Source organism: Nerophis ophidion, linkage group LG01, assembly GCF_033978795.1.
Source record: "Nerophis ophidion isolate RoL-2023_Sa linkage group LG01, RoL_Noph_v1.0, whole genome shotgun sequence".
Classification (NCBI taxonomy): domain Eukaryota; kingdom Metazoa; phylum Chordata; class Actinopteri; order Syngnathiformes; family Syngnathidae; genus Nerophis; species Nerophis ophidion.
In genome coordinates this window covers 14,456,127-14,483,856 of record NC_084611.1, presented here as the reverse complement: position 1 = coordinate 14,483,856, position 27,730 = coordinate 14,456,127, and the positions used below count along the sequence as shown (strand labels likewise).

General features: G+C 40.5%; 1 protein-coding gene across 1 annotated transcript; it reads right to left on the bottom strand.

The window, feature by feature from the left end:
- Nucleotides 1–36: 36 nt before the first annotated feature.
- ptar1 (protein prenyltransferase alpha subunit repeat containing 1) lies at nt 37–27,574 on the bottom strand. The gene is made up of 7 exons (XM_061896686.1): nt 27,437–27,574; nt 22,648–22,817; nt 14,908–14,974; nt 12,956–13,060; nt 11,266–11,500; nt 9,065–9,399; nt 37–4,977 (listed from the first exon to the last, which is right to left on the bottom strand). The coding sequence occupies exons 1-7, from the start codon at nt 27,514–27,516 to the stop codon at nt 4,632–4,634; spliced, it is 1,338 nt and encodes a 445-aa protein (XP_061752670.1). The 5' UTR covers nt 27,517–27,574; the 3' UTR covers nt 37–4,631.
- Between the last annotated feature and the right edge of the window lie 156 nt (nt 27,575–27,730).

Sequence of the window (27,730 nt, the reverse complement as noted above, 5' to 3'; positions counted from 1 at the left end):
ATCATGTTTCCATAAGAAAGAATATGAATCCAAAGCAAGAAGACAAAACATTTAATGGAGATTAGCAGTTTGACATGTAGGAAATATTCCTGATGAACGAAAGGAATAATACTACCTTAAGACTTTCTTAGTAACTTCATTGAACTCTTGATGATGGGACTTCCCTTGTTTAACGGAGATTATTAATAGTTTGACACATAGGAAGCCATGTGAATTATTCATGATGAATGGAAGAAATAATACTAATTTAAGATTTGTAACTTTATTGAACTCTTGATGGTGGGACTACTTTTCTATGTTATTTTGAGTTCTTTCTTAAACACAATACTTTTTTTGCACCTTTCTCTAATCAAGTACTGGCATTTGCACTATTCTTTGCTGGATTATTATTCCAGAAATACTTCATAAAAGTAAGAAAACAAGTGAATCAGTAACGTGTGGATTCTTTGTTTGGCCTATGGATGATACTTTTCACATTTCAATGGATATTCTCCATTTTAAGTAGTTTTAGTTTTTTTTAATGTGGTAATAAATGTAACTATTTAATAGGAAAATGGCATCCATTTGTTATATTTACTTCCAAGTATGCAAATCGTTTGTCTGAGGTGTGTTGCCGTATTATTTGCCATTAAGTGAATGTTTTTTTTGTTGAGTCCTACAAAGTGTTTGTGCTCTAAGTACTGTACTTATTACACAGCAGATGTTTGATAACATGCATCTCCCATCCATCCATTTTCTACCGCTTATTCCCTTTCGGGGTCGCGGGGGGCGCTGGCGCCTATCTCAGCTACAAGGCAGGGTACACCCTGGACAAGTCGCCACCTTATCGCAGAACATGCATCTTATTTGTACTTTCTATGACCAAATGTGGAGGTGTTGAAATTTCCATGCAAAATCACTAATGCTAATCAGTAGCATGTATATGCACTATCGAATGTAAATAAGTATCAAGCTAGGGTATTTTAAAAAAATGAAACTTTACTTTTGAGTGCTTTTTATCAGGCATGCTTGCTCTGTTGGCATGAAAAATGACAACATAGAGACAGTCTGCTACAAATACGCTTGTTTCCCCGCCAGGTTTTTGAGTCTGCAACCTGACGTCAAGCGTAATAAAAGTATCCAAATAATATGCTGTGTGAGTTCATGTGACATCCTTCTGCCACATGATATGCCGGTAAATGGACTAGTTTGTCACAAGCAATGTTTGACGATAAAATACCTGAGACAGTCTCCAAAACCTGGGGCAAAATTGTGCTGAAAAAAATTGAATGGACAAAACCAAATCTATTAAAATTGATGTGTGCAAAACCGAGGTACTTCTGTATTAGCATTTATAATCTTATTGGCTTTCTGTTGAGACCCGCACGCACTTTGTTACATATCGATATATCTTCCTGACACACAGACACATCCTTCCAACAAATGGATACATCTTTCCTATGCATCGACACATCTTTCCGACGAATAGATACATCTTTTCCACGCACAAATAAATCTTTCCGATGCATCGATACATCTTTCCGATGAATAGATACGTCTTTCCTACGCGTCGACAAATCCTTTCAACAAACAGATACACCCTTCCGATGAATCGATACATCCTCCCAATGAATAGATACATCTTTCCAATGAATAGATACATCCTTTAGACGAATAGATGCATCTTTCAGACGAATAGATACATCTTTCCGGTGTATCGATACATCTTTTCGACGAATAGATCATCTTTCCTATGCATCAACATATCTTTACAATGAATAGATACATTTTTCCCAAGCATTGACATCCTTTCGACGAATAGATACATCCTTCCGACGAACACATGCATTTGACAGACGAATAGATACATCTTTCCGACGAATAGATACATCCTTCCAACAAATAGATACATTTCCCGACAAATAGATGCATCTTTCAGACGCATTACCACATCTTTCCGACGAATAGATCATCTTTCCGACTCATCGACACATCTTTCCGATGAATAGATACATCTTTCCCATGCACTGACACATCCTTCCAATGAATAGATACTTCTTTCAGACGAATAAATACATCCTTCCGACGAATAGATACATCTTTCAGACGAATAGAAAATCTTTCCCACGCATTGACACATCCTTTCGACGAATAGATACTTCTTTCAGATGAATAGATACATCTTTCCGACGAATAGATAAATCTTTCCGACGAATAGCTACTACATCCTTCCGACGAATAGATACATCCATCCAACGAATAGATACATCTTTCAGACAAATAGATGCATCTTTCAGATGCATTGAAACATCCTTCGGACAACAAATAGATACATCTTTCCGACGAATAGACCATCTTTCCAACGCATCGACACATCTTTCCGATGAATAGATACATCTTTCCCATGCATTGACACATCCTTCCGACGAGTAGATACTTCTTTCAGACGAATAAATACATCCTTCCGAAGAATAGATACATCTTTCAGACGAATAGAGAATCTTTCCCACGCATTGACACATCCTTTCGACGAATAGATACTTCTTTCAGATGAATAGATACATCTTTCGGACGAATAGATAAATCTTTCCGACGAATAGCTACTACATCCTTCCGACGAATAGATACATCCATCCAACGAATAGATACATCTTTCAGACGAATAGATGCATCTTTCAGATGCATTGAAACATCCTTCGGACGACAAATAGATACATCTTTCCGACGAATAGATCATCTTTCCAACGCATCGACACATCTTTCCGCTGAATAGATACATCTTTCCCACGCATTGACACATCCTTCCGACGAGTAGATACTTCTTTCAGACGAATAAATACATCCTTCCGACGAATAGATACATCTTTCAGACGAATAGAGAATCTTTCCCACGCATTGACACATCCTTTCGACGAATAGATACTTCTTTCAGATGAATAGATACATCTTTCCGACATATCGATATATCTTTCCGACGAATACATCATCTTTCCTATGCATCGACACATCTTTCCAATGAATAGATATATTTTCCCCACGCATTGACACATCCTTTCGACGAATAGATACTTCTTTCAGACGAATAGATACATTCTTCTGACAAATAGATGCATCTTTCAGACGAATAGATACATCTTTCCGACGAATAGATACATCTTTCCGACGAAAAGATACATCCTTCCGACGAATAGATATATTTTCCCAACAAATAGATACATCCTTCTGACGATAGATACATCTTTCAGACGAATGGATGCATCTTTCAGACGCATTACCACATCATTCCGACAAATAGATACATCTTTCCGACGAATAGATCATCTTTCTGACGCATCGACACATCTTTACCACGCATTGACACATCCTTCCAACGAATAGATACTTCTTTCAGACAAATAAATACTTCTTTCAGACGAATAGATACACCTTTTAAACAAATCGATAGATCTTTCCGACGAATAGATACATCGTTCCGACGAATAGATACATGTTTGCGACAAACTGATACATCTTTCCGACGAATAGATAATCTTTCCTATGCATCAACACATCTTTCCACTGAATAGATACATCTCTACCACGCATTGACACATCCTTTCGACGAATAGATACCTCTGTCAGAGGAATAGATACTTCTTTCAGACAAATTCAGACGAAAAGATACTTCTTTCAGACAAATTGATACATCCTTCCGACGAATAGATGCATCTTTCAGACAAATTGATACATCCTTCCGACGAATAGATGCATCTTTCAGACGAATAAACAAATCTTTTAGACGCATTGACACATCCTTCCGACGAATAGATACATCTTTTAGACGAATAGATGAATCCTTGCGACAAAATTATACATCTTTCCGACGCATCAATACATCTTACAGTCGCATCGATATATCTTTCCGACACATTGGTATATCCTTCCGACACATCGATACTAAATTTCCGACCCATTGATACGCAATTCCCGACGCATTGATGCATCTTTCTGACGCATCGATAGATTTTTCCAACAAATACATACATATTTCCTGTGAATAGATACATCTTTACAATGCATCGACACATTCTTCCGACAAACAGATCATTCTTTCAGACGAATAGATTCATCTTTCGGATGCATCAACACATCTTTCCATGCATCTATACATCCTTCCAACGAATAGATCCATCGTTCAGACGAATGGATCCATCTTTCAGACGCATCGACACATCCTTCCGACGCAGATACATCTTTCAAACGAATAGGTTTATCTTTCCGACAAATAGATTCATCTTTTCGCCGAATAGATACATTTTTCCGACGCATCGACACATCCTTCCGACTAACATATACATTTTTCTGAGGAGTAGACACATGTTTCTGACGCATCAACACATACAACAAAGATACATCTTTCCGATGCATCGATACATTCCCCATTCCACTCGTAAGACGTTTCTTTGAACATACGTGCCTAGATGCTACAAGATATGATGGAATATACAGTCAAGTTTGGTCAGATTGTAATAATCAGTGAGGTCTAGGATATGAAGAGTTGAAGTAAGAATGTCTGTGAGGTGAATGTGGATGAAGACAGGAAGTATGAATCGTTATAATATGTAGGCATGAATGGAAGGATGCTGTATAAAAGCACGGTCCACCTACTGATCTCAGAGTTCCTTGCAAATGACAGTGTCCAACCACTTCTTGTAGGCCAAGGCAAAGCGTCTCTGCTCAGGATGACAAGGGCCATCCAGGACTGCGCACACAAAGGTGAACTCTGACGACAGGCTGGGTAGACTCGGAGGTCGGAGGCCTCTCTTCAGACGCTTGCTGTTACGAGGCAACGAGACGCCATCTACCTCCATGGCAGCGTGTCCGTTCACATCCTCTCCCCACTCTCTACCGCCCGCAGACTTTACCAGGCCACTGGAGTTATTTAGAGTGCTGGCGCCACTGCTGTTCAGGTGGGAATGTTCTAACCTCCACTGGTGCCACAAGTAGAAGACATGACGCCTGCGGGAGAGTGCAAGATGTATTCATTATTCTCCATTCATGGAACTGCTCAGATTGTCTTCCAAAACATAGATCGGCCAGCTCTGGTGTGAGGGCCCTAGAGATGCGCGGATAGGCAACTATATAATCCGCAACCGCATCACCAAAGTCGTCATCCACCCGCCGTCCACCCGAATCAACATTTTATCAGAACCGCAACCGCCCGCCACCCGCCCGTTGAAATACATCAGAGGTCGGCCACCTTTACCACTAAAAGAGCTATTCAAACCTGTTCCACAGAGTAAAGAAGACAATAGGAGTCGCTAACGTTCTCGCGAATATCCAATGGTGTTCGTCCTGATGACAAGAATAAGGGCGTGCTGTGAAGCCATTGCCTTTGACACCTTCAACAACATGTACAAACCGATCGTTAGTCCGGCAACATGTTGTGTGCAGCTTCTGCAATCACACGTACAAGATTGAAAGGCATACTGGGTGACACAGAGTACACTGATGGTTGTGATATAAACAATTTTAAAACTCTTACTAATATGCGCCACGCTGTGAAGCCACACCAAACAAGAATGACAAACACATTTTGGGAGAACATCCCCACAGTAACACAACATAAACGCAACACAACAAATACCCAGAATCCTTTGCATCCGTGACATTTCCTAAATATATTTTACACCCCCGCGCCCCAACCCCGCCCACCTTACCGACGCACGAGGGAGCGGGGGGTGTTTCCTGCTAGCGGGGTGTATAAAATAGTCAGGAAGTATCATGGATGCAAAGGATTCTGGGTATTTGTTGTGTTGCGTTTATGTTGTTTTACTGTGAGGATGTTCTCCCGAAATGTGTTTGTCATTCTTGTTTGGTGTGGCTTCACATATTAGTAAGAGTGTTAAAATTGTTTATATCACAACCTCTAGTGTATTCTGTGTCACCCAGTATGCCTTGCAGTCGTGTGCGTGTGTCTGACAGACAACATGTTGCTGGACTGACAAGTAGATCGTACCTGCTGTAGAAGGCGACAAAGCCAATGGCATCATAGCACGCCCTAATACTTATTAACTGGGTGACTGCCGGCAGTCATTCTGGAGAATGTTTATGTCTCCTATTGTCTTCTTCGCTTTGTGACACGGGTCCTAAATGGCTCTTTGAATGGTAAAGGATACCGATCCCTGAACAATGTATAACAAATATTTCCGAATGGATCAACCGCCACCCGCCCGAATCTAATTAAAATCTATTTTTTCATCATGTCACCCGCCCGACCCGCGGTCTCATCCGCGGACTCCGCGGACTCCGCGGATGAGACCGCAAACCGCGCATCTCTAGAGGGCACTGTGCAGCGTCCAAAGTCTCTCTCTTCCACAAGAGGAGACATGGCCGATGCGAGACCTCTACCAGCACATCACCGGTTAGAACGTAATGATTCTAGTTTCATGGAGTCCTGTTATGACGTGTTCCAGGCCGAATTACTGCGTCTTCTCGGACAATACTCTCTTACTTAATACAAGTCACTTTCCAAGATCAACATAGGCTTGTGTTTGTCACTTAGCTGCTTCACATTCGACATCATTTTGGCCTAAATCAAGCATTTCCAGGCATGAAAATGGCAAAATGAAGTTAAAATAAATCTGAGGCACTGCATTGCACATCATTAAACCACACGTGTGAAAATGTCCAAAGATATACAGTGCATCCGCAAAGTATTCACAGAGCTTCACCCTTAGATAATACTTTATTTATTCCGTCATAAGAGTTCCTACGGGAAAATTAAAATTTTCAGCAAAATCCCATTCAAAATCAGACAAACATTACGGGGAGACAGAACAGGATGGCTGATGGGTCTGCCGGCTTCCAGCGCCCCTTACAAAAAAGATAAGATACAGGTAAACAAGGGGGGGGGATGGGAGAAAAAAATAGAAGATTGAAATAAAATTTTAAAAAATCGGTCTTAGCCTGGGCCCTGGAGAGAGGGTGCAGACTGAGGCCAAGGGAAAAAAATAACTCATAGCCATAGTACACTTCCTCTTACATGTGCGTAATAGGGAAACATCAAACATCAAAGAACAGAGAGGACATTAAAGACATTAAAGCAGCAGATACAACCAGACACTTCTACATATGGCTATGAATAAAAAGTAAAAGAAACATATCCACTGTGGTGGCCTCTGCGGTGTTCCACCCGGGAGCATGGCCAGAGACAGGAACAGACCCAACAAAGCAACCAAGACAGCCGACTCCACTCTCGGCCAGTGTCCAGTCCGAATGGATGAGCGAGGATACGTCCACTCTTTCCACATTCCTCAAAATTCTACACACATCCATCCATCCATTTTCTACCGCTTGTCCCTTTAAGGGTCGCGGGGGGTGCTGGAGCCTATCTGAGCTGCATTCGGGCGTTAGGCGGGGTACACCCAGGACAAGTCGCCAATAACTTTTTAAAACAAATAAGAAATCACATGTAAGTGTTCACAGCCTCTGCCATGAAGTGCATCCTGTTTCAACTGATCAGCCTTGATAGGCTCCTACAGCTTAGTTAGAGTCCACCTGTGGTAAATGCGGTTTGTTGGACGTGATTTTAGAAAAAAAAAAAGGTCCCACACTTGACAGTGCTTGCACTGAGCACAAACCCGGAATGAAATGGGTTGTACTTGTATAGCGCTTTTCTACCTTCAAGGTACTCAAAGCACTTTGACACTATTTCCACATTTACCCATCCACACACTGATGGAGGGAGCTGCCATGCAAGGCGCTAACCAGCACCCATCAGGAGCAAGGGTGAAGTGTCTTGCTCAGGACACAACGGACGTGACGAGGTTGGTATTAGGTGGGGATTGAACCAGGGACCCTCAGGTTGCGCACGGCCACTCTTCCACTGCGCCACGCATTAGTAACACAATAAGCAGATAAGGGATTTTCCAGAATTATCCTAGTAAATGTGTCTAATAACATCTGAATCGCTCCCATTGCCCTCCTCTTTTTTTTCTTAAATAAATAAATGATAAATGGGTTGTACTTTTATATCCCTTTTCTACCTTCAAGGTACTCAAAGCGCTTTGACACTACACTTCCACATTTACCAATTCACACACACATTCACACACTGATGGGGGGAGCTGCCATGCAAGGCGCCAACCAGCACCCATCAGGAGCAAGGGTGAAGTGTCTTGCTCAGGACACAACGGACGTAACGAGGTTGGTACTAGGTGGGGATTGAGCCAGGGACCCTCGGGTTGGGCACGGCCACTCTTCCACTGCGCCACGCCGTCCGAGGTGTTGTCTGTAGACCTCAGAGATAGGACTGTCTTAAGGCACAAATCTGGGAAGGGTACAGAAAAATATCTGCTGCCTTGAAGGTCCCAATGAGCACAGTGGTCTCTATAAATGGAAACAGATTGGAACCACCAGGATTCTCCCTAGAGCTGGCCGGCTGTCGGGGACAAAGGACCCAAGTCAGGGAGGTTACCAAGAACCTGATGGTCACTTTGTCACAGCTATAGCATTCCTCTTAGGAGAGAAAAAAACCTTCCAAAAGGACAATCCACCAATTAGGCCAGTAGGGTAGAGTGGCCAGACGGAAGCAATTTCTTAATAAAAGTTTGACCCTGAAAGACTCTCAGACCATGACAAACTAAATTCTCTGGTCTGATGAAACAAAGATTGAAGTCTTGGTGTGAATGCCAGTTTGGAGGAAAACCGGCACCGCTCATCACCAGGCCAACACTATACCTACAGAGAAGCATAGGGGTGGGGGTGGTTTTCCGAGGCAGGAATTGGAAGACAAGCCAGGATAGAGGGAAAGATGAATGCAGCAATCTACAGAGACATCCCGGATGAAAACATGTTTTCATTGTCATTATGGGATATTGTGAGCAGAATTTTGAGGACAAAAATAATTTTGGACTAAGACTGTAACAAAAAGTGATGTGAATACTTTGCAAATGCACTAAACAGACACACCCCAAAGGGCCTGAGACAGGTATTAAAGGCAACATCAGGAAAAAGTTGTGTATATGAATATGTCATTTCTATTTGAATATATCTCAGTGTAAGATATGTCCAGTAGTCTAAGGCCGCGTGCATGAGTCCTCACCTATGACTCCACAGTGTCTCGTGTCCAGGGAAAGACTGGATCAGGTCCGAGCACAGTTCCATCTCCTCGTGGAAGAGCTTCAACAGTTTGTTGAGCTCCACCTCCAGCTGCTCTTCTTCCTCGGACAGATCTCCGTTCAGCTGCACACCGCCGGAACGTGAGGGACACGTCCCACACGGATGCGGCTGCAGACAGCTGCTGTTGCGGGGACAATGCGTCTGAGAGAAGTCCGCCACGAGCTCCTTGAGCAGGAACTGGCGGTAGTGGAAGCCACTGTGGTCGGACACGTGCGCCGACACCCACTGAGCCATGGAGGACAGCTCGTCGTGGAAGACCTGAGCGGGAACAGGACACACCGAACTTCACCCGTGATTGCAAAAGACTTCAGCTCAGTGAGAAATCACGTGTTGCAGACAACTGACATGCAGAAAAACAAAAGCGGTGGACATTGTTGGCCCGGACAGCGATGAGTGGAGAGGGAGGAGGAGAAGAGTACATTTCTACTGTGCTTTATTTCCTCAATTCAGTAGTGCTTCTCACCTTCTTTATCCAAGAATTGATACTCGCAACTTTCTCTGGTCCCCATGTTTACTAGTTTGTGTTGTTTTGTACTGGATATTTGCCATAATAACCACTATTTCTTAACCAGTCTTTATCCCAGTAAGAGCAGACGTTGTACAGTAAGTGATTGTTTTAATATGTTCTTTGTCTCTCATCAAGTCTGCCATGATTAGTAGTGTTGTTGTTGAAGGAAAGGTGATTGTTGTGATGCGTCTATGAAATGAATATGCTTAAAATGACCCAAATATGTAAAGATGACATGTTATTATGAATGTTACTATATTACATATATACTTACAGTGTGTATATAAAACCTTGAGGGAGGTTTTTGGATGTTTTTAGAGCGCTTTATAGGCAATTTTTATTTTTTTTCCCAAGATGGTGCCGCTGTAGTGGCTGCTGGTTGCAGGAGCTCTTTGCTTGTGTGTCATCCTTGTGTGTTCCTGATGTTTCCCTTTTTTTTCATGTGTTTTTTTGCCTCTTGGTTTGGGACCCTTTGGGTGGCACTTTCATTACTTCTGCGGTGCTTTTTGTGAAATTCTGGATCTGCCGTGATTATTATGAATTGATTAACGTGGACCCTGATTAACGTGGACCCCGACTTAAACATGTTGAAAAACTTATTCGGGTGTTATCATTTAGTGGCCAATTGTACGGAATATGTACTGTACTGTGCAATGTACTAATAAAAGTTTCAATCAATCAATGCCTCCCTTTTGGTAATGGAGACCAGCTGCTGGTCTCTGCCACACCAGAGTCAGTTTGGAGAGACTGGAGGAGATGCGGATGAAGAGACAGGGCTGAATGAGCAGGTATCGGACACCTCGGATTCTTTGGACATATCCTCGCTCATCCATGCGGACTGGACACTGGCCGAGTGACAAGGGGTGACACTTACCTGACTTCTGCGGTGTTTTTTGTCTTGGTTACTTTGTTGGGTCTCCTTCTGTCTCTGGCCATGTTCACCCCACCCCAGCAGACGATGGAGTGGAACGCCGCGGAGGCCACCACGGTGTACATGTTTTTTTTTATGTTGTTGTTTTACTTTTGTGTCTGTGTGTAGAAGTGGCTGGTTGCATCAGTTCTGCTCTTTTAATGTCCTTTGTGTTTTTTAATGTTTGACGTTTCCTTCTTACACACGTTTATGTGTGCTATGGCTATGAGTTTTTTTCCCCCTTGGCCTCAATCTGAACCTCCTCGCCAGGGGCCCAGGCTTAGATTGAATTTTTTTTTCTCCCTCCCCCCTGTTCCCAGCGGAACAGGGGGGAGGGAGTTGGCAGACCCGTCAGCGATCCTGTTCTGTCTCCCTGTAATGTTTGTCTGCTGTTGAATGTGATTGTGCTGAAATTGTTAATTTATTAAAGTATTTCTGATTCTGATTGTGAATGTTAGCTGGCTTTTGCCAGTGTTTATTCATAATTTAGAATGCATAAACATTAAAAACATATGTGTTCCTGTCTTACATAAGGTTTGTGACAACAAAAGTGCAGTTCCTCTTTGTATTTCAAGTACAAGTGAATGATAGACGCATGAAAAGCAAGATACTGTATGATGGCAGCTACCGTATATTTCTGCAAGGATGTCATTGTTGACGTGACAATAAATTGCTTCTGACTTGTGTAGACAGACAGGAGTCCTACCTTGACATTTCCTTTGGCCATGTGTTGCAGCACCCAGATGCGATGGGACCAGGCGTTGTAGTTGCTGGGGTAGCGACAAGCAGCATCAGAGCACACCTGAAGCTCTCGCTGGAGACTCCTGGTCAGATCTTCACTTAGCTGCTGACTCCTTTCTGCTTCTTCTTGCTCCCCTTCAACCTTCACACCGCACAGACCTGCTGAGCCTCCTCTCAGCATGTGTTGCAGTACCCAGCGTCTGACAGTACACAACACCTGTGTTACTTTGTGTTACAGCAGTACTCAACACCTGTGTTACTTTATGTTACAACAGTACACAACACCTGTGTTACGTTATGTTACAACAGTACACAACACCTGTGTTACTTTATGTTACAGCAGTAAACAACACATGTTACTTTGAGTTACAGCAGTACACAACACCTGAGTTACTTTGTGTTACGGCAGTACACAACACCTGTGTTACTTTGTTACAGCATTACACAACACCTGTATTGCTTTATGTTATAGCTGTACACAACACTTGTGTTACTTTGTTACAGCAGTACTCAACACTTGTGTTACTTGGTCACAACAGCACACAACACCTGTGTTACTTTGTTACAGCAGTACACAACACCTGTGTTGCTTCATGTTACAGCAATACACAACATCCGTGTTTCAGCGGTAGACAACACCTGTCTTACTTTGTGTAACAGCAGTACACAACACCCGTGTTACTTTGTTACAACAGTACACAACACCTGTGTTGTTTTATATTATAGCAGTACACAACACCTGTGTTAAATTTGTGTTACAGCAGTACTCAACACCTGTGTTACTTTGTTACAGCAGTACTCAACACCTGTGTTACTTTGTTACAACAGTACATAACACCTGTCTTACTTTGTGTTACAGCAGTACACAACACCCGTGTTACTTTATGTTACAACAGTACACAACACCTGTTACTTTATTTTACGGAAAAACACAACACCCCTGTTACGGCAGTACACAACACAAGTTACTTTCTGTTACAGCAGTACACAAAACCTGTGTTACTTTATGTTACAGCAGTACACAACACCCGTATTACTTTGTGTTACATCAGTACACAACACCCATGTTCCAGCAGTAAACAACACCTGTGTTACAGCTTTACACAACACCTGTGTTACTTTCTGTTACAGCAGTACACAAAACCGGTGTTACTTTAGTTACAACAGTACACAACACCTGTGTTACTTTGTTATAACAGTACACAACACTTGTGTTACAGCACTACACAACACCTTTATTACTTTATGTTACAATAGTACACAACACTTTTTTTACTTTATGTTACAGCAGTACACAACATCGGTGAATAGTTACCGCTGTTGAGTGAGTGCTTTGTTACTGATGTTGAGTGAGTTCATAGTTACCGATGGTGAGTGAGTGCATAGTTAACAAGGTGAGTTAGTGCATAGTTACCGATGTTGAGTGAGTGCATAGTTAACGATGTGTGAGTGCTTTGTTACCGATGTTGAGTGAGTGCATAGTAACCGATGTTGAGTGGGTGCATAGTTAGCGATGTGTGAGTGCTTTGTTACCGATGTTGAGTGAGTGCATAGTAACCGATGTTGAGTGAGTGCATAGTAACCGATGTTGAGTGGGTGCATAGTTAGCGATGTGTGAGTGCTTTGTTACCGATGTTGAGTGAGTGCTTTGTTACCGATGTATCCAGGTCTCTGGGCTCTTGGGGAATTTGGTGAGTGCCAACTTGGCCAGGTAAAGGTCCTTGTCAGGGTGGAAGACTCCAATTTGCAGCAACTCCTTCCTGTACAGGTCAAAGAAGAGACAAAATACTGACATGTTTCTTTTCACTGAGCCACAACAACTTTTAAACTTGAAAACGCTTCCTTGTGGTCTACATAACATTTAATGGTGGTTATTTGCTGAAAAGGTTGCATAGATGATGTTTTACTTTATAGCTGACCAAAGTTGGACTAAAACATTTTCATAGATTTTTGAACGCCTTGTGCAATTGTCTAGATTTTGAATGGAACACACATTTTGGTGTTGTTTACTTGAGTCATATTGCAGTCTACATGTATTTTTTATGAAAGACTGCCATCATATTTCAGTCTAAAAGTATCTCTTATGTGTGACTGCCGTATACTGGTTACACTTATCATTTCACCATGTACCAAATAAAATAACTTCTAGGTTGGTAAGCACAACCAAAAGTATTCGGTACATTAGGCGCACTGGGTTATAAGGCGCACTGTCAAGTTTTGAGAAAATGAAAGGATTTTAAGTGTGCCTTGTAGTCCGAAAAATACAGTACATAAAAGTATGTTTAATTATATACTATATATAGTGTCAAATGTGTATATAAAAGTATGTGTAATTATATACTATATATAGTGTCAAACATTTATATAAAAGTCAGTGTAATTATATAGCATATATAATGTCAAACATGTATATAAAAATATGTGTAATTTTATAATATATAAGGTATTAAACAAGTATATAAAAGTATGTGTAATTCTATACTATATATAGTGTCAAACAGGTATATAAAAGTATGTGTAATTCCATCTATCCATCCATTTTTCTACCGCTTGTCCCTTTCGGGGTTGCGGGGGGCTGCTGGAGCCTATCTCAGTAATTATATAGCATATATAGTGTCAAACATGTATATAAAAGTATGTGTAATTTTATACTATATACAGTTTCAAACATGTATATAAAAGCATATGTAATAATATACTATAGTAGGAGTAGGGAACCTATGGCTCTAGAGCCAGAATTGGCTCTTTTGATGACTGGATCTGGCTCTCAGATAAATCTTAGTTGACATTGCTTAACAGGATAAATAAATAATAAATACACTGGTAATCACAGTGTTAAAAATAATGTTCAATTTATAAAACATTCTCATGCATCCATCGTTTTCTACCGCACCTGTTCAAAAAGTTGCATAAATGGGAAGAATAATTAAATGTATTATTGGTTAGCTTCAGAATAAACATGTTATTAAACCGAATAAGATTCCTATTATACTCTAAAAATGTTGGTCTTACTTAAAAATGCATGCATTTAGTTGAATTCAGTGTCAAAAAATATATGGCTCTCAGGGAAACATTTTTAAAAATATTTGGCTTTTATGGCTCTCTCTCAACCAAAAAGGTTCCCGACCCCTGTACTATAGTGTCAAACATGTATATAAAAGTATGTGTAATTATAGATATAGTGTAAAAACTTGTACATAGAAATTTGTGTAATTATATAGAATATAGTGTCAAATATGTATATAAAAGTAGGTGTAATTATATATAATATATAGTGTCAAACATGTATATAAAGGTATGTGTAATTACATAGCATATATAGTGTCAAACGTGAATATAAAAGTAAGTGTAATTATGAATATATATATAATGTCAACCATGTATATAAAAGTATATGTTATTCTATGGCATATGTAGTGTCAAACAAGTATATAAAAGTATGTGTAATTATATAGCATGTATATTGTCAAACGTGTATATAAAAGTATGTGTAATGATATACTATATATAGTGTCAAACATGTATATAAAAATATGTGTAATTACAAATATATATAGTGTCAAATATATTGCAGCACTGACATCAGGTGACTCAACATGGACAGTACCTGACGTTCCAAGCGGTGGTGAAGTCAGGATGGAGAAGCAACAAGGTGGAGGTGAGATCTACCAAAGCTGAGAGACAGACAAAGGTCATCATTCAAAAAAAACTTCTTGGATGTGTGGCAGCCTAGAAGTTGTACTGTGTGTCACATGTGTCACACTAACAACATTATCTCTTATTATGTACTATTTGAAGAGTTCTACTGTGTGTCACACTAACAACATATCTTATTCTGTACTATTTAAAGAGTTCTACTGTAGGTCACATGTGTCACACTAATAACATCATCTCTTATTATGTGCTATTTAAAGAGTTCTACTGTGTGTCACATGTGTCGCACTAACAACATCATCTCTTATTACCGTATTTTTCGAACTATAAGTCGCAGTTTTTTTCATAGTTTGATCGGGGGTGCGACATATACTCCGGAGCGACTTATGTGTGAAATGATTAACACATTACCGTAAAATATCAAATAATATTATTTATCTCATATGCGGAAGAGACAAAGAAAATGTCAGCAATCGTCACATACACGTCAGCCAATAAGAATTTGGCGGGGGAGGGTCATGGCAGAAGCATACTTGCCAACCCTCCCGGATTTTCCGGGAGACTCCCGGAATTTAGCGCTTCTCCCGAAAACCTCCGGAAGAAATTTTCTCCCGAAACTCTCCCGAAATTCAGCGGAGTTGGAGGACACGCCCCCTCCAGCTCCATGCGGACCTGAGTGGGGACAGCCCGTTTTCACGTCCGCTTTCCCACTATATAAACAGCTTGCCTGCCCAATCACGTCACATCTACGGATTTTAATAAAAAACTGCACACACAAGGAGACGAAGCAGAAGAACGAGGAAGTTACAGCCATGGCGACGCCGTCTGTAATAGAGTGATTCTATGGTGTCTGTCGCCATCTCCTGGTGAATGTTGGCTATAGCGTTATGGGGTTGCTTTTTGATTGGCCAACGATTTATGTAATGTTGCACAAATATGTGGCAGAAGCGCTTTGTGGGTCATAGAATGCTAACTGCTATATGCTATAAGCTACTGCCGTAGCTATTAAAATTGACCATTTCATCGTTGGCAGTAACTGATAAAAACTGAGAAGGGCTGAACAAAAATGGCACCGAAAAGGAAATCATGTACTGCAGATTACAAGCTGGATGTAGTGAAAAATGCAGCAGAAAACGACAAGAGGAAGCGACGCATACTTTTGGAGTTGGCAGAGTTGTTTGGAAGCGACATCGAGGAAGAAGATTTCATCGGATTTATCGATTAGGAGTGACGGATTGTCTGGTAAACGTACAGCATGTTCTATATGTCATAGTTATTTGAATGACTCTTACCATAATATGTTACGTTAACATACCAGGCACGTTCTCAGTTGGTTAGTTATGCGTCATATAACGTACACTTATTCAGCCTGTTGTTCACTATTCTTTATTTATTTTAAATTGCCTTTCAAATGTCTATTTTTGGTGTTGGATTTTATTAAATAAATTTCCCCCAAAAATGCGACTTATACTCCAGTGCGACTTGGTATACATTAGAGATGCGCGGTTTGCGGTCACAACCGCGGAGTCCGCGGATAATCCGCGGGTCGGGCGGGTGACACGACGAAAAAATAGATTTTAAATAGATTCGGGCGGGTGGCGGTTGAACCAATTCGGAAATGTATATTGTAATAATCCCAGGAATGTAGGCTCATAAAATGTATTCGTTTGTCTTGTCTTTATTGCACAAGATGTAATACAACCACACAACCACTCTAATGTCTCAACCGCTTTTCCCGGGACAACTTGAAGTTTCACTTCCTGTCGAGAACGTCACTTCCCTATCTCTTTCAGAAGTCCCGCCCCCCCAGCCAAAGTCATTGACTAACACCCCGTAGCCAGCCGCTACATTATACATAGTTAAATGTTATGTTGAAGAGGTTCATTTAACCTACTGACGTGTATTTATAAATGGTTGATTTATACAGGCTAGTAGGTAAAGTGTTGTACCTGACAACTCTTGATGGTACAATCCATATATCACGTCACAGACATCATGCTAACATCACGTGACACCTCTGATGAAGGCTGCAGAAGCAAGGTAGCCCAAACTTGTCAGGTACAACACTTTACCTTACTAGCTTATAGAAATCAACCATTTATAAATAGTTAAATGTTGTTACCCACATACGAAAAACGGGCAGCACTCTTTGAAACAGTATGTGAGCATACTTTTATTTTGAAGTGTCTCGTTTGGTCTGTCGACGGATGTAAGGAAGCTACTTCCGGATATGAGTACACTTTTTTTATTTGATGTAATGAGAAGGGCGAAAGACTAAAAAGTGTCACAAGGACTTTAAATGTTTGGGCTATAAGAGCCAGAAGATCATAATTTTCTCTTAAAAGAAGCATGTAGGCCAACGAGGTATTTGTTTGTCATTTGTTGGTATTTTATTTGGTAAAATGTTTGATCCACATGCTGTGCATGTTATTATTTTTACGTTTGTAACGTGCTTTATTTATTACAGTTTTCACGGTGAATTTGAAGGGAAAGTAAGCCTTCAAATAAATCAGTTCAAGAAAGCCATTGTGTCTGTGCTATTTGGAGGGAGTTACACTTTCTAACCTCACTAATGCCTTGCATCGTCTATATTAGATATATAACAACGGGCGGGTGGGTGTGGCTTTGATGAAATGTTGGTTCCGGTGGGTGGCGGGTGGATGAAGACTTTAGTGATGCGGTTGCGGGTGATATAATTGCCTATCCGCGCATCTCTAGTATATATGTTTTTTCCTTCTTTATTATGCATTTTCGGCAGGTGCGACATATACTCCGGAGCTATTTATAATCCAAAAAATATGGTATTTACTATTTAAAGAGTTCTACTGTGTCATATGTGTCGAACTAACAACATCATCTCTTCTCATGTACTATTTAAAGAGTTCTACTCTTTGTCACGCTAACAACATCTCTTATTATGTATTATTTGAAGAGTTCTGTGTGTCACATGTGTCACACTAACAACATCATCTCTTATTATGTACTATTTAAAGAGTTTGACTGTGTGTCAACAGCAGATGAGATGTGTTATGGGTGTATGATTGTTTGTACATTGATGTTGCATCCATGATGTCGTTCACAACAACACGACAAAGGAAATATGTTGTGTATGGCTTTCCCTTCCTACTTTGAAGTGGCCATCTCCACATTGTTTATTTCAGGATGTGTTTCGGGGACGAAAGATTTATTTACCAACACAGCTTTCTCCTCACAATGACAACATTTCTCTCACATGTGTGTAGGGCTGGGCGATATATCGATATAATTGATATAACGCAGGTTTGTCTCTGTGCGATATAGAAAATGACTTTATCATAATATTCGATTATATGTTGTCACACAGTTGCTTTTAGCTGCGGGCATTACATTACTGGCGTTTCTCCCTCCTCGTCTCTCCTCACATAGACATAAAACGAGCCCGCCTTCTTACATACGTCACATACTGTCGCGCGTCTAGCGTCATACGCTCTCGCCGAGCAGAGAGGTAGCAGCATGGCTAACGTTAGCAGAGGCAGGTCGAGCGGAGTGGAGCTTGTGACGTTACGAGAGAGAGAAGGTGCGAAACTGATCACAAATGGAGGAAGAACAACAAATGCCCAAAATAAAGAGCAGGGGATCCATCATCTGGCGGTGGTTTGGCTTCAAGTGGGAAGATATTCAGCAGACAATAGCAATTTGCAAAGTATGCAGCAGAAGTGTTACGACAAAAAGGTAGCAACACTATTAATTAGTTCTTTCATTAAAAAAAAAACACCCATGAGAGAATGAAGAGTATTTAATAAATACAGTTTTGGTCAATTACCATGAATTGATTAAAGTGGACCCCGACTTGAACAAGTTGAAAAACTTATTCGGGTGTTACCATTTAGTGGTCAATTGCACAGAATATGTACTGTACTGTGCAATCTACTAATAAAAGTTTCAATCAATCAAAAACAATCAAAATTGACTTAGTTGTGACTTCCCTCTCTGCATGAAAGTTTAAAAGTAGCACATATTAATGCAGTATGAAGAAGAATGTTTTAATGTAGACACATAGAATCATCATACTGCTGTGATTATATGCATCAAGTGTTCATTCAAGGCCAAGGCAAAATATCATCTATCGCAATATGGCATAAAAATATTGCAATATTAATAAAAGCCAATATCGCCCAGCCCTACATGTACAGTGGGGCAAAAAAGTATTTAGTCAGCCACCGATTGTGCAAGTTCTCCCACTTAAAATGATGACAGAGGTCTGTAATTTTCATCATACGTACATTTTAACTGTGAGAAACAGAATGTGGGGAAAAAAATCCAGGAATTCACATTTTAGGAATTTTAAATTATGGTGGAAAATAATTATTTGGTCAACCATTCAAAGCTCTCACTGATGGAAGGAGACTTTGGCTCAAAAACTTACGATACATGGTCCCATTCATTCTTTCCTTAACACTGATCAATCGTCCTGTCCCCTTAGCAGAAAAACAGCCCCAAAGCATGATGTTTCCACGCCCATGATTCACAGTAGGTATGGTGTTCTTGGGATGCAACTCAGTATTCTTCTTCCTCCAAACACGACGAGTTGAGTTTATACCAAAAAGTCCTATTTTGGTTTCATCTGACCACATGACATTCTCCCAATCCTCTGCTGTATCATCCATGTATCCATTTTGGTATAAACTCAACTCCTCGTGTTTGGAGGAAGAATACTGAGTTGCATCCCAAGAACACCACACCTACTGTCAAGCATGGGGGTGGAAAAATCATGCTTTGGGGCTGTTTTTCTGCTAAGGGGACAGGACGTTTGATCCGTGTTAAGGAAAGAATGAATGGGGCCATGTATCGTGAGATTTTGAGCCAAAGTCTCGTTCCATCAGTGAGAGCTTTGAATGGTTGACCAAATTTTACTTGTCTTCCACCATAATTTACAAAAAAATTATTTAAAATTCTTAGAATGTGAATTCTTGGATTTCTTTTTTCCACATTCCGTCCCTCACAGTTGAAGTGTACCTATGATGAAAATTACAGACCTCTGTCATCATTTTAAGTGGGAGAACTTGCACAATCGGTGGCTGACTAAATACTTTTTTGCCCCACTGTATGTACATTTCTTTGATATTCTGACTTAGCAGCAGATTCCCTTTTATTGGCCAATTATGGGATTCCTTCAGCGGTTACATCAACATGGAAATCAAATGCTTTATTTTTTTGTTGAGTCCAGTGATTATTGATTGTATTAGCGCTGTCTCAAAATAAAAGTAGTAACCATGGTGACACTTCAAATTTCTAGTAGACGTGCTGTTTTCCCCTCCACACTAAATCTCTTTCATCCCTTCTACTTGTACAAGCTTAGCAATTTGCGTGTGTGTCGCACGACTCATTGTTACTTATGATTATATTTTTATGATCGTGAGAAGCCCACATTTAAATTGGATTAACCTTCAAGGAGGGCAGATTATTATGAGTACCGTATTTTCCGGACCATAGGGCGCACCGGATTATAAGGCACACTGCTGATGAGCGGGTCTAGTCAGGTCTACTTTCATACAAAGGCGCACTGGGGTCATATTATTTCTTTTTAACCACCATGTAATGGTGGTTATTTGGTCAAAATGTTGCATAAATGATGTTTTACAGATCGTATTCAAGTAAATTTCTGACAGTCGCTTCAGAATGCGCCGTTTTTTGGGCGGTCTTATTTACGTGGCGCACCTTCGACAACGTCTCCTCCCCGTCATCTTTGTCGTAGCGGTGTAGTGTGAAAAGCCGGGAGTGGAAGAAGTGTCAAAAGATGGAACTAACTGTTTTAATGACATTCAGACTTTACTTCGATCAATAACGGAGCAGCATCACCTCATCCGTGGATCACAAGTGCAAAAACAACGCCCAAAATGTGTCTCGTAAAAAAACGTCCGCTCAGAACTCTCTAAGAACTTAAGTTCCTTGGGTGAATAATGTAAACTCACTACACCGGTATGTTTTAGCGCCTTCATTTCGAGTCTACTGACATATATAAGTAAGAACATTACATTACTTTATATTACAAATGCCAACAGAGGAGGATGAATGTCCCATAAGAAGAAAATAGAGAAAAACAAGAAGCTTCTCAACTACGGTGTTGGGAAGGATTATAAAGGCGGACCCATTCAAATTTTCAAGACTTATGCAGATCCCAAATACAGATCAGTACCAGAAAGTAAGAAAAGTTGCTTTTGCATAATATTGCGAAACAAAACGCCAGATAATATGTCTTACCTTATACACACACAATAATAATACCCCTATGTTGAAGCACAGTACAATCCATCAAGCGGTGAGGCTTCATAGCTTACCAAAGTCGTACTAAAACATTGTGATAGATTCTTGAGCGCCGTGTGTAATGTTCTACATTTTCAAATGGAACATATAACATTTTGGTGTTGTTAACTTGAGTCGTATTGCAGTCTACATGTATCTCTTATGAAAGACTGCCATCATATTTCAGTCTACAGGTATCTCTTATGTGTGACTGACATCTACTGGTCACACTTATAATTTCACCATGTACCAAATAAAATAGCTTTGAGGTCGGTAAGCACAACCAAAAGTATTCGGTACATTAGGCGCACTAGGTTATAAGGCGCACTGTCGAGTTTTGAGAAAATGAAAGGCTTCTAAGTGTGCCTTATAGTCCACAAAATACGGCACATAAAGTATGTTTAATTCAATACTATATATATATATATATATATATATATATATATATATATATAGAGAGAGAGAGAGAGAGAGAGTCAAACATGTATATAAAAGTATGTGTATTTATATACCATATATAGCATCAAACATGTATATAAAGGTATGTGTAATCATATAGCATATATAGTGTCAATCATGTTTATAAAAATATGTGAAATTTCTATACTATGCATGGTATCAAACAAGTACATAAAAGTATGTGTAATTCTATACTATTATATAGTGTCAAACATGTATATAAAAGTATGTGTAATTCTATACTATTATATAGTGTCAAACATGTATATAAAAGTATGTGTAATTATATAGCATATGTGTAATGCGACATGTAGTAATGTTCTATATTTTCAAATGGAACACATAACATTTTGGTGTTGTTTACTTGAGTCATATTGCAGTCTACATGTATCTCTTATATGTGATTGCCATCATATTGCAGTCTACACGTATCTCTTATGTGTGACTGCCATCATAATGCAGTCTACACATATCTCTTATGTGCGACTGCCATCTATCTACTGGTCCCACCTATCATTTCACCAGGTACCAAATACAATAGCTTCGAGGTTGGTAAGCAAAACCAAAACTATTCCGTACATTAGGTCGAGTTTGGAGAAAATGAAAGGATTTTAAGTGGGCCCTGTAGTCCGAAAAATACGGTACATAGACCAGTAATAAATCATGCTTAGGCTGCTGCCCCCGCGACCCGACCTCGGATAAGCAAAAGAAGATGGATGCATGGAATAAACCTGGGGTGTTCAAACTTTTTTGTCCATTATATGGTCTCGTGTTACATTGTGGAAATGAAATAAAACAGTAAAAAGAAAGTGTTCAAAGAGGCAACTTTTTGGTCTATTTTATGGTACTTTGTTACATTTTAGAAATGAAAACAGGCAGCAAAAAAACTCACAAACTTGTAAGCCACTTGGTGACGTAATTGTTTAGTTTGTGTGGAGCACATGTCAGTTACCTTCCCTATCAAGCCAGTGTTTGCGCTGGCGGTACAGCACCAGCTTGTTGTGGACGTACGGCAGCAAGAACTTGACACACCAGCTCTCCACGCCCAGCTTGTTGTCCACCAACACGATGGGACTGCGATTGTAGCGAGCCTCCGGACACGGAATCACACCGATTTCATCGCTGCGGAGAGAGAAACATTTTAAAAAGTGTATTCAGCTAATAAGCACGTACTTGGCGTCATTGTGTACAGCAAACTCATTTTAGATCAGGGGCCACCTGGAGAACAATCTACACCCAACTGGTAAAATCCCGGCATGATAACTTAAAAATAAAGACAACTTCAGATAGTCTTTCTTTGTTTTAAAAATAGAACAAGCACATTCTGAAAATGTACAAATCATAATGTTGTTGGGTTTTTTTTTTTACACTTACTTGTTGCGGTTAATAGTATTCTACCTTTATCTGTCGTGATTTAGACTTTCTGAATAAATTATATGATAATGTTCATCAGTGGGCAGCTGGGTGAAACAGGGGTTAGTGCATGTGCCTCACGATACGAAGGTCCTGAGTTCAATCCCGGCTCTGGATCTTTCTGTGTGAAGTTTGCATGTCCTCCCTGTGACTGCATGGGTTCCCTCCGGGTACTTCGGCTTCCTCCCGCGGCCAAAACCATGCACCTGGGGATAGGTTGATTGGCAACGCTAAATGGTCCCTAGTGTGTGAATGTGAATGTTGTCTGTCTATATGTGTTGGCCCTGCGATGAGATGGCATCTTGTCCAGGGTGTACACCGCCTTCCGCCCGAAAACAGCTGGGATAGGCTACAGCACCCCCCGCCAACCCAAAAGGGACAAGCGGCAAAAAATGGGATGGATGGAATGAGAGACGATCATTTCCGGATCCAATTTTGACAGCAAATTTCTCACTTAGAGCTGGGCAATATATCAAGTTTGTAAGATACATCGATATATTTTTAAACAAGATATGAATTAAGAAAATATCACGACATTGATATAATTTATTTCACGTTAAATTGACCTAACACCGCTTATTTGTTGTGTTCTTTGTTGTCCCCCACTCCCCACTCCCTCGCAAAACTCCATGGGCTACTACACCCTCACCTTTCCCCCTTGCTTGCACGTATAAGAACATCCATGATTGGTTGGTTGTTTACTATGATGAGTCACGATTGGTTAAGATTAGGGCAAAACATAAGGGATAGGCCAATCAGAGGCAAGATAGGACGGGTCATGGAACCAGAAAGGAAAATCACAACAGACAAGGGCTGGGGGATATATCGATATATTCGATATATCCCGGGTTTGTTTCTGTGCGATATAGAAAATGACTATATCGTGATATTCGAGTATACATCCTCACACAGTTGCTTTTAGCTGCGGGCATTACGCTGCATGCATTTCCCCCTCTTTCCTGTACCTCCCTCTCACAAACAAGTGCACTTTCTTACATACGTCACATACTGTCGCGTCATACGCCCTCGAATGATAGGTAGAAGCATGGGTAACAATAGCTGTGATGCTAGCGGAGTGGTGCGGGTGGTAATACGAGAGAAAGTAGGTGCCAATCTGGTAACAAACGGGAATATGTCGAAAGCGTTGTTACTAAAAGAAGCACCGAATACTAATTTGTAGCATCATTTGAAAAGTCCCTCGCTAAAGAATGAAGAGTGCTTGAAACTGCATGTCAACATCTCTGTTCGGTGCCATACCCACAAAATGCCGAAGCAACCATTTCCAGATCGCATGAAAAAAAATAGTCAACAATAGAATTAAATAATGTCAGTAGTAACCTACCACATAGCAAAGGACATACACTATTTGATTTCCTGTTACGCAGCTCATTTTTATTTGACAGTTATTGAAATATATAGTGTGACATCATGGACAAAAGTGCACTTTATTTGTTTTTAACTGCTTCACGGTGGCAGAGGGGTTAGTGCGTCTGCCTCACAATACGAAGGTCCTGCAGTCCTGGGTTCAAATCCAGGCTCGGGATCTTTCTGTGTGGAGTTTGCATGTTCTCCCCGTGAATGCGTGGGTTCCCTCCGGGTACTCCGGCTTCCTCCCACTTCCAAAGACATGCACCTGGGGATAGGTTGATTGGCAACACTAAATTGGCCCTAGTGTGTGAATGTGAGTGTGAATATTGTCTGTCTATCTGTGTTGGCCCTGCGATGAGGTGGCGACTTGTCCAGGGTGTACCCCGCCTTCCGCCCGATTGGAGCTGAGATAGGCGCCAGCGCCCCCCGCGACCCCGAAAGGGAATAAGCGGTAGAAAATGGATGGATGATATTATAGTGGTCTTTAATTTAGTGTTGTTTTGATATGTCGTCTTAGTGACATCATGCACAAAAGTGCACTAATAGCTTGTTTTAAAGTGTCTGACAATCTTTCTGCACTTTCTGTTTTAAAAATGACAGGAATGTTTGTGCCACTGCTTAATTACTGTTTTTATAAATACAGTTTTGGTCAATTGACTAAGTTGTGATTTCCCTCTCTGCATGAAAGTTTAAAATAAGCATATATTAATGCAGTATGAACAAGAATGTTTTAATGTAGACACATACAATTGTCGTACTGCTGTGATTATATGCATCTTGTGTTATTTAAGGCTAAAGCAAAATATGGAGATATATATTGTTTATCGTGACATGGCCTAACAAAATGGAGATATTAATAAAAGGCCAAATCGCCCAGCCCTAAACCGAACACAGCTTTGCTCCTGCTGCCTTTCTAAAACAGCGTCCATGCATGCTAGCGTAACAATCACGCCTGCGCCCAAAAATACGTTGCGCCTTCTTTATGCGTTAAATACAGAAATAGCACCCGTAACTGACACGGCGCCTTATGGTTGCGAAAATACGGCACAGTGGCTTCGATAATGAGAACCGTTTTTTTAAAGGGATTCAAATCCATGGAATCGGTTATTTTCTTATCGGAGCATCGGGAGAACCGGTTTTCGAACATCATCCCTAATCATCAGCGTTTCCGTCTTGTTTGAATTCATCTTCTAGCAAGAAGAAATTCATGAATAAAACGTTAATTATTGCTCAGTTTGCTACATTGATTTGCTTTAACACTGAATATGGAACAAGCAACGCTCATATAACTTAATAGTGCAAAATCAACTTTCAAAAAACAAATGAAAAAACATCAATGTTATATGAAATCAAATTTAAATTAATTAATTTTTGGCTTAAAGGCCTACTGAAATGAGATTTTCTTATTTAAACGGGGATAGCAGGTCCATTCTCTGTGTCATACTTGATCATTTCGCGATATTGCCATATTTTTGCTGAAAGGATTTAGTAGAGAACATCCACGATAAAGTTCGCAACTTTTGGTGCTAACAGAAAAGCCCTGCGTTTACCGGAAGTCGCAGACGATGTCGTCACATCTTGATGGCTCCTCACATCCTCACATTGTTTCTAATGGGAGCCTCCAACAAAAAGAGCTATTCGGACCGAGAAAACAACAATTTCCCCATTAATTTGAGCGAGGATGAGAGATTCGTGTTTGAGGATATTGATAGCGACGAACTAGAAAAAAACCAACAAAAAAACGCGATTGCATTGGGACGGATTTAGATGTTTTCAGACACATTTACTAGGATAATTCTGGAATATCCCTTATCTTTCTATTGTGTTGCTACTGTTTTAGTGAGTTTAATAGTACCTGATAGTCGGAGGGGTGTGGCCACAGGTGTCTTGACGCCAATGTCTCAGGGAAGTCGACGGCAGCTTTATGGGTGAAACAAGCTCAGCTGATCTCCGGTAAGAAGCGACTTTTTACCACAATTTTCTCACCGAAACCTGCTGGTTGACATTTGGTCGGGATCCATGTTCGCTCTGATCTATAGTAAAGTTTCACCTCCGGGAATTTTAAACAAGGAATCACCGTGCGTTTGTGTGGCTAAATGCTAAAGCTTCCCAACTCCATCTTTGTACTTTGACTTCTTCAATATTAATTGAACACATTTCTAAAGATTCAGCAACACAAATCTCCAAAATACTGTGTAATTATGCCGTTAAAGCAGACGACTTTTAGCTGTGTGTGTGTGCAGCGCTCATATTTCCTAACAGTCCGTGACGTCACGCGCACACGTCGTCATTACGCGACGTTTTCAAGAAGAAACTCCCGGGAAATTTAAAATTGCAATTTAGTAAACTAAAAAGGCCGTATTTGCATGTGTTGCAATGTTAATATTTCATCATTGATATATAAACTATAAGACTGCGTGGTGGGTAGTAGTGGGTTTCAGTAGGCCTTTAAGCATTAGACACCTTTTTACCTGCACCCTGCCTTCCGCTCTGGACAGCACCGACACTCAACGACAACACATCATTTGCAGACTATAATTACTGCTTTGCAAACGATATTTTTAACCCAAATAGGTGAAACTAGATAATCTCCTACGGCACACTAGTGTGCCGCGGCACAGTGGTTGAAAAACCCTGCTATAAGAAGTTATTTTAGAACACCACGGCATCATTGTAAGAGTAACGCTGACATTTGGACTCACAACATTCTATTTCATGAGTAAAAAAAAAATGTTATGCACTACAAGACAGGCGCTGAAAGGTGACAAAGTAGTGACTAAAGCATTTGTTTAGCAGATAAGCAAGTAACGATGCTGACGTCATCAACACGCCAATGTTATGTATCGATGAAAACAGGCAACTTTCGTCCGCGGTCTAATACGGCACCGACTTTTACAGACTAACTGGATGCAGAAGACGTACTTTTGACAACATTTCGTAATAAAAAAAACCACACTTACATGTTGGGGTTTCTTTTGAAGGCGTTGGTAATATCTTTAACAACTCTCTGGACCAACACATCTTCCTCCGACTCCGCCATTTTGGGTCAACAATGACGTCACACAGGCCAAAGTGTTTCCGGGGCGGGATGAGGCCCACGTGACAAAATAGTTCCCGCTCTAAAATGACTCTCAGAAAAAAGCCCAAGTATTTCCGGTTCAGAATGACAACAGCTGCCTTGGTGTTTATGTACATTGAAAATATCTGATTTTATGTACATTGCACAAAAGTATATGTAATTATAAATATATATA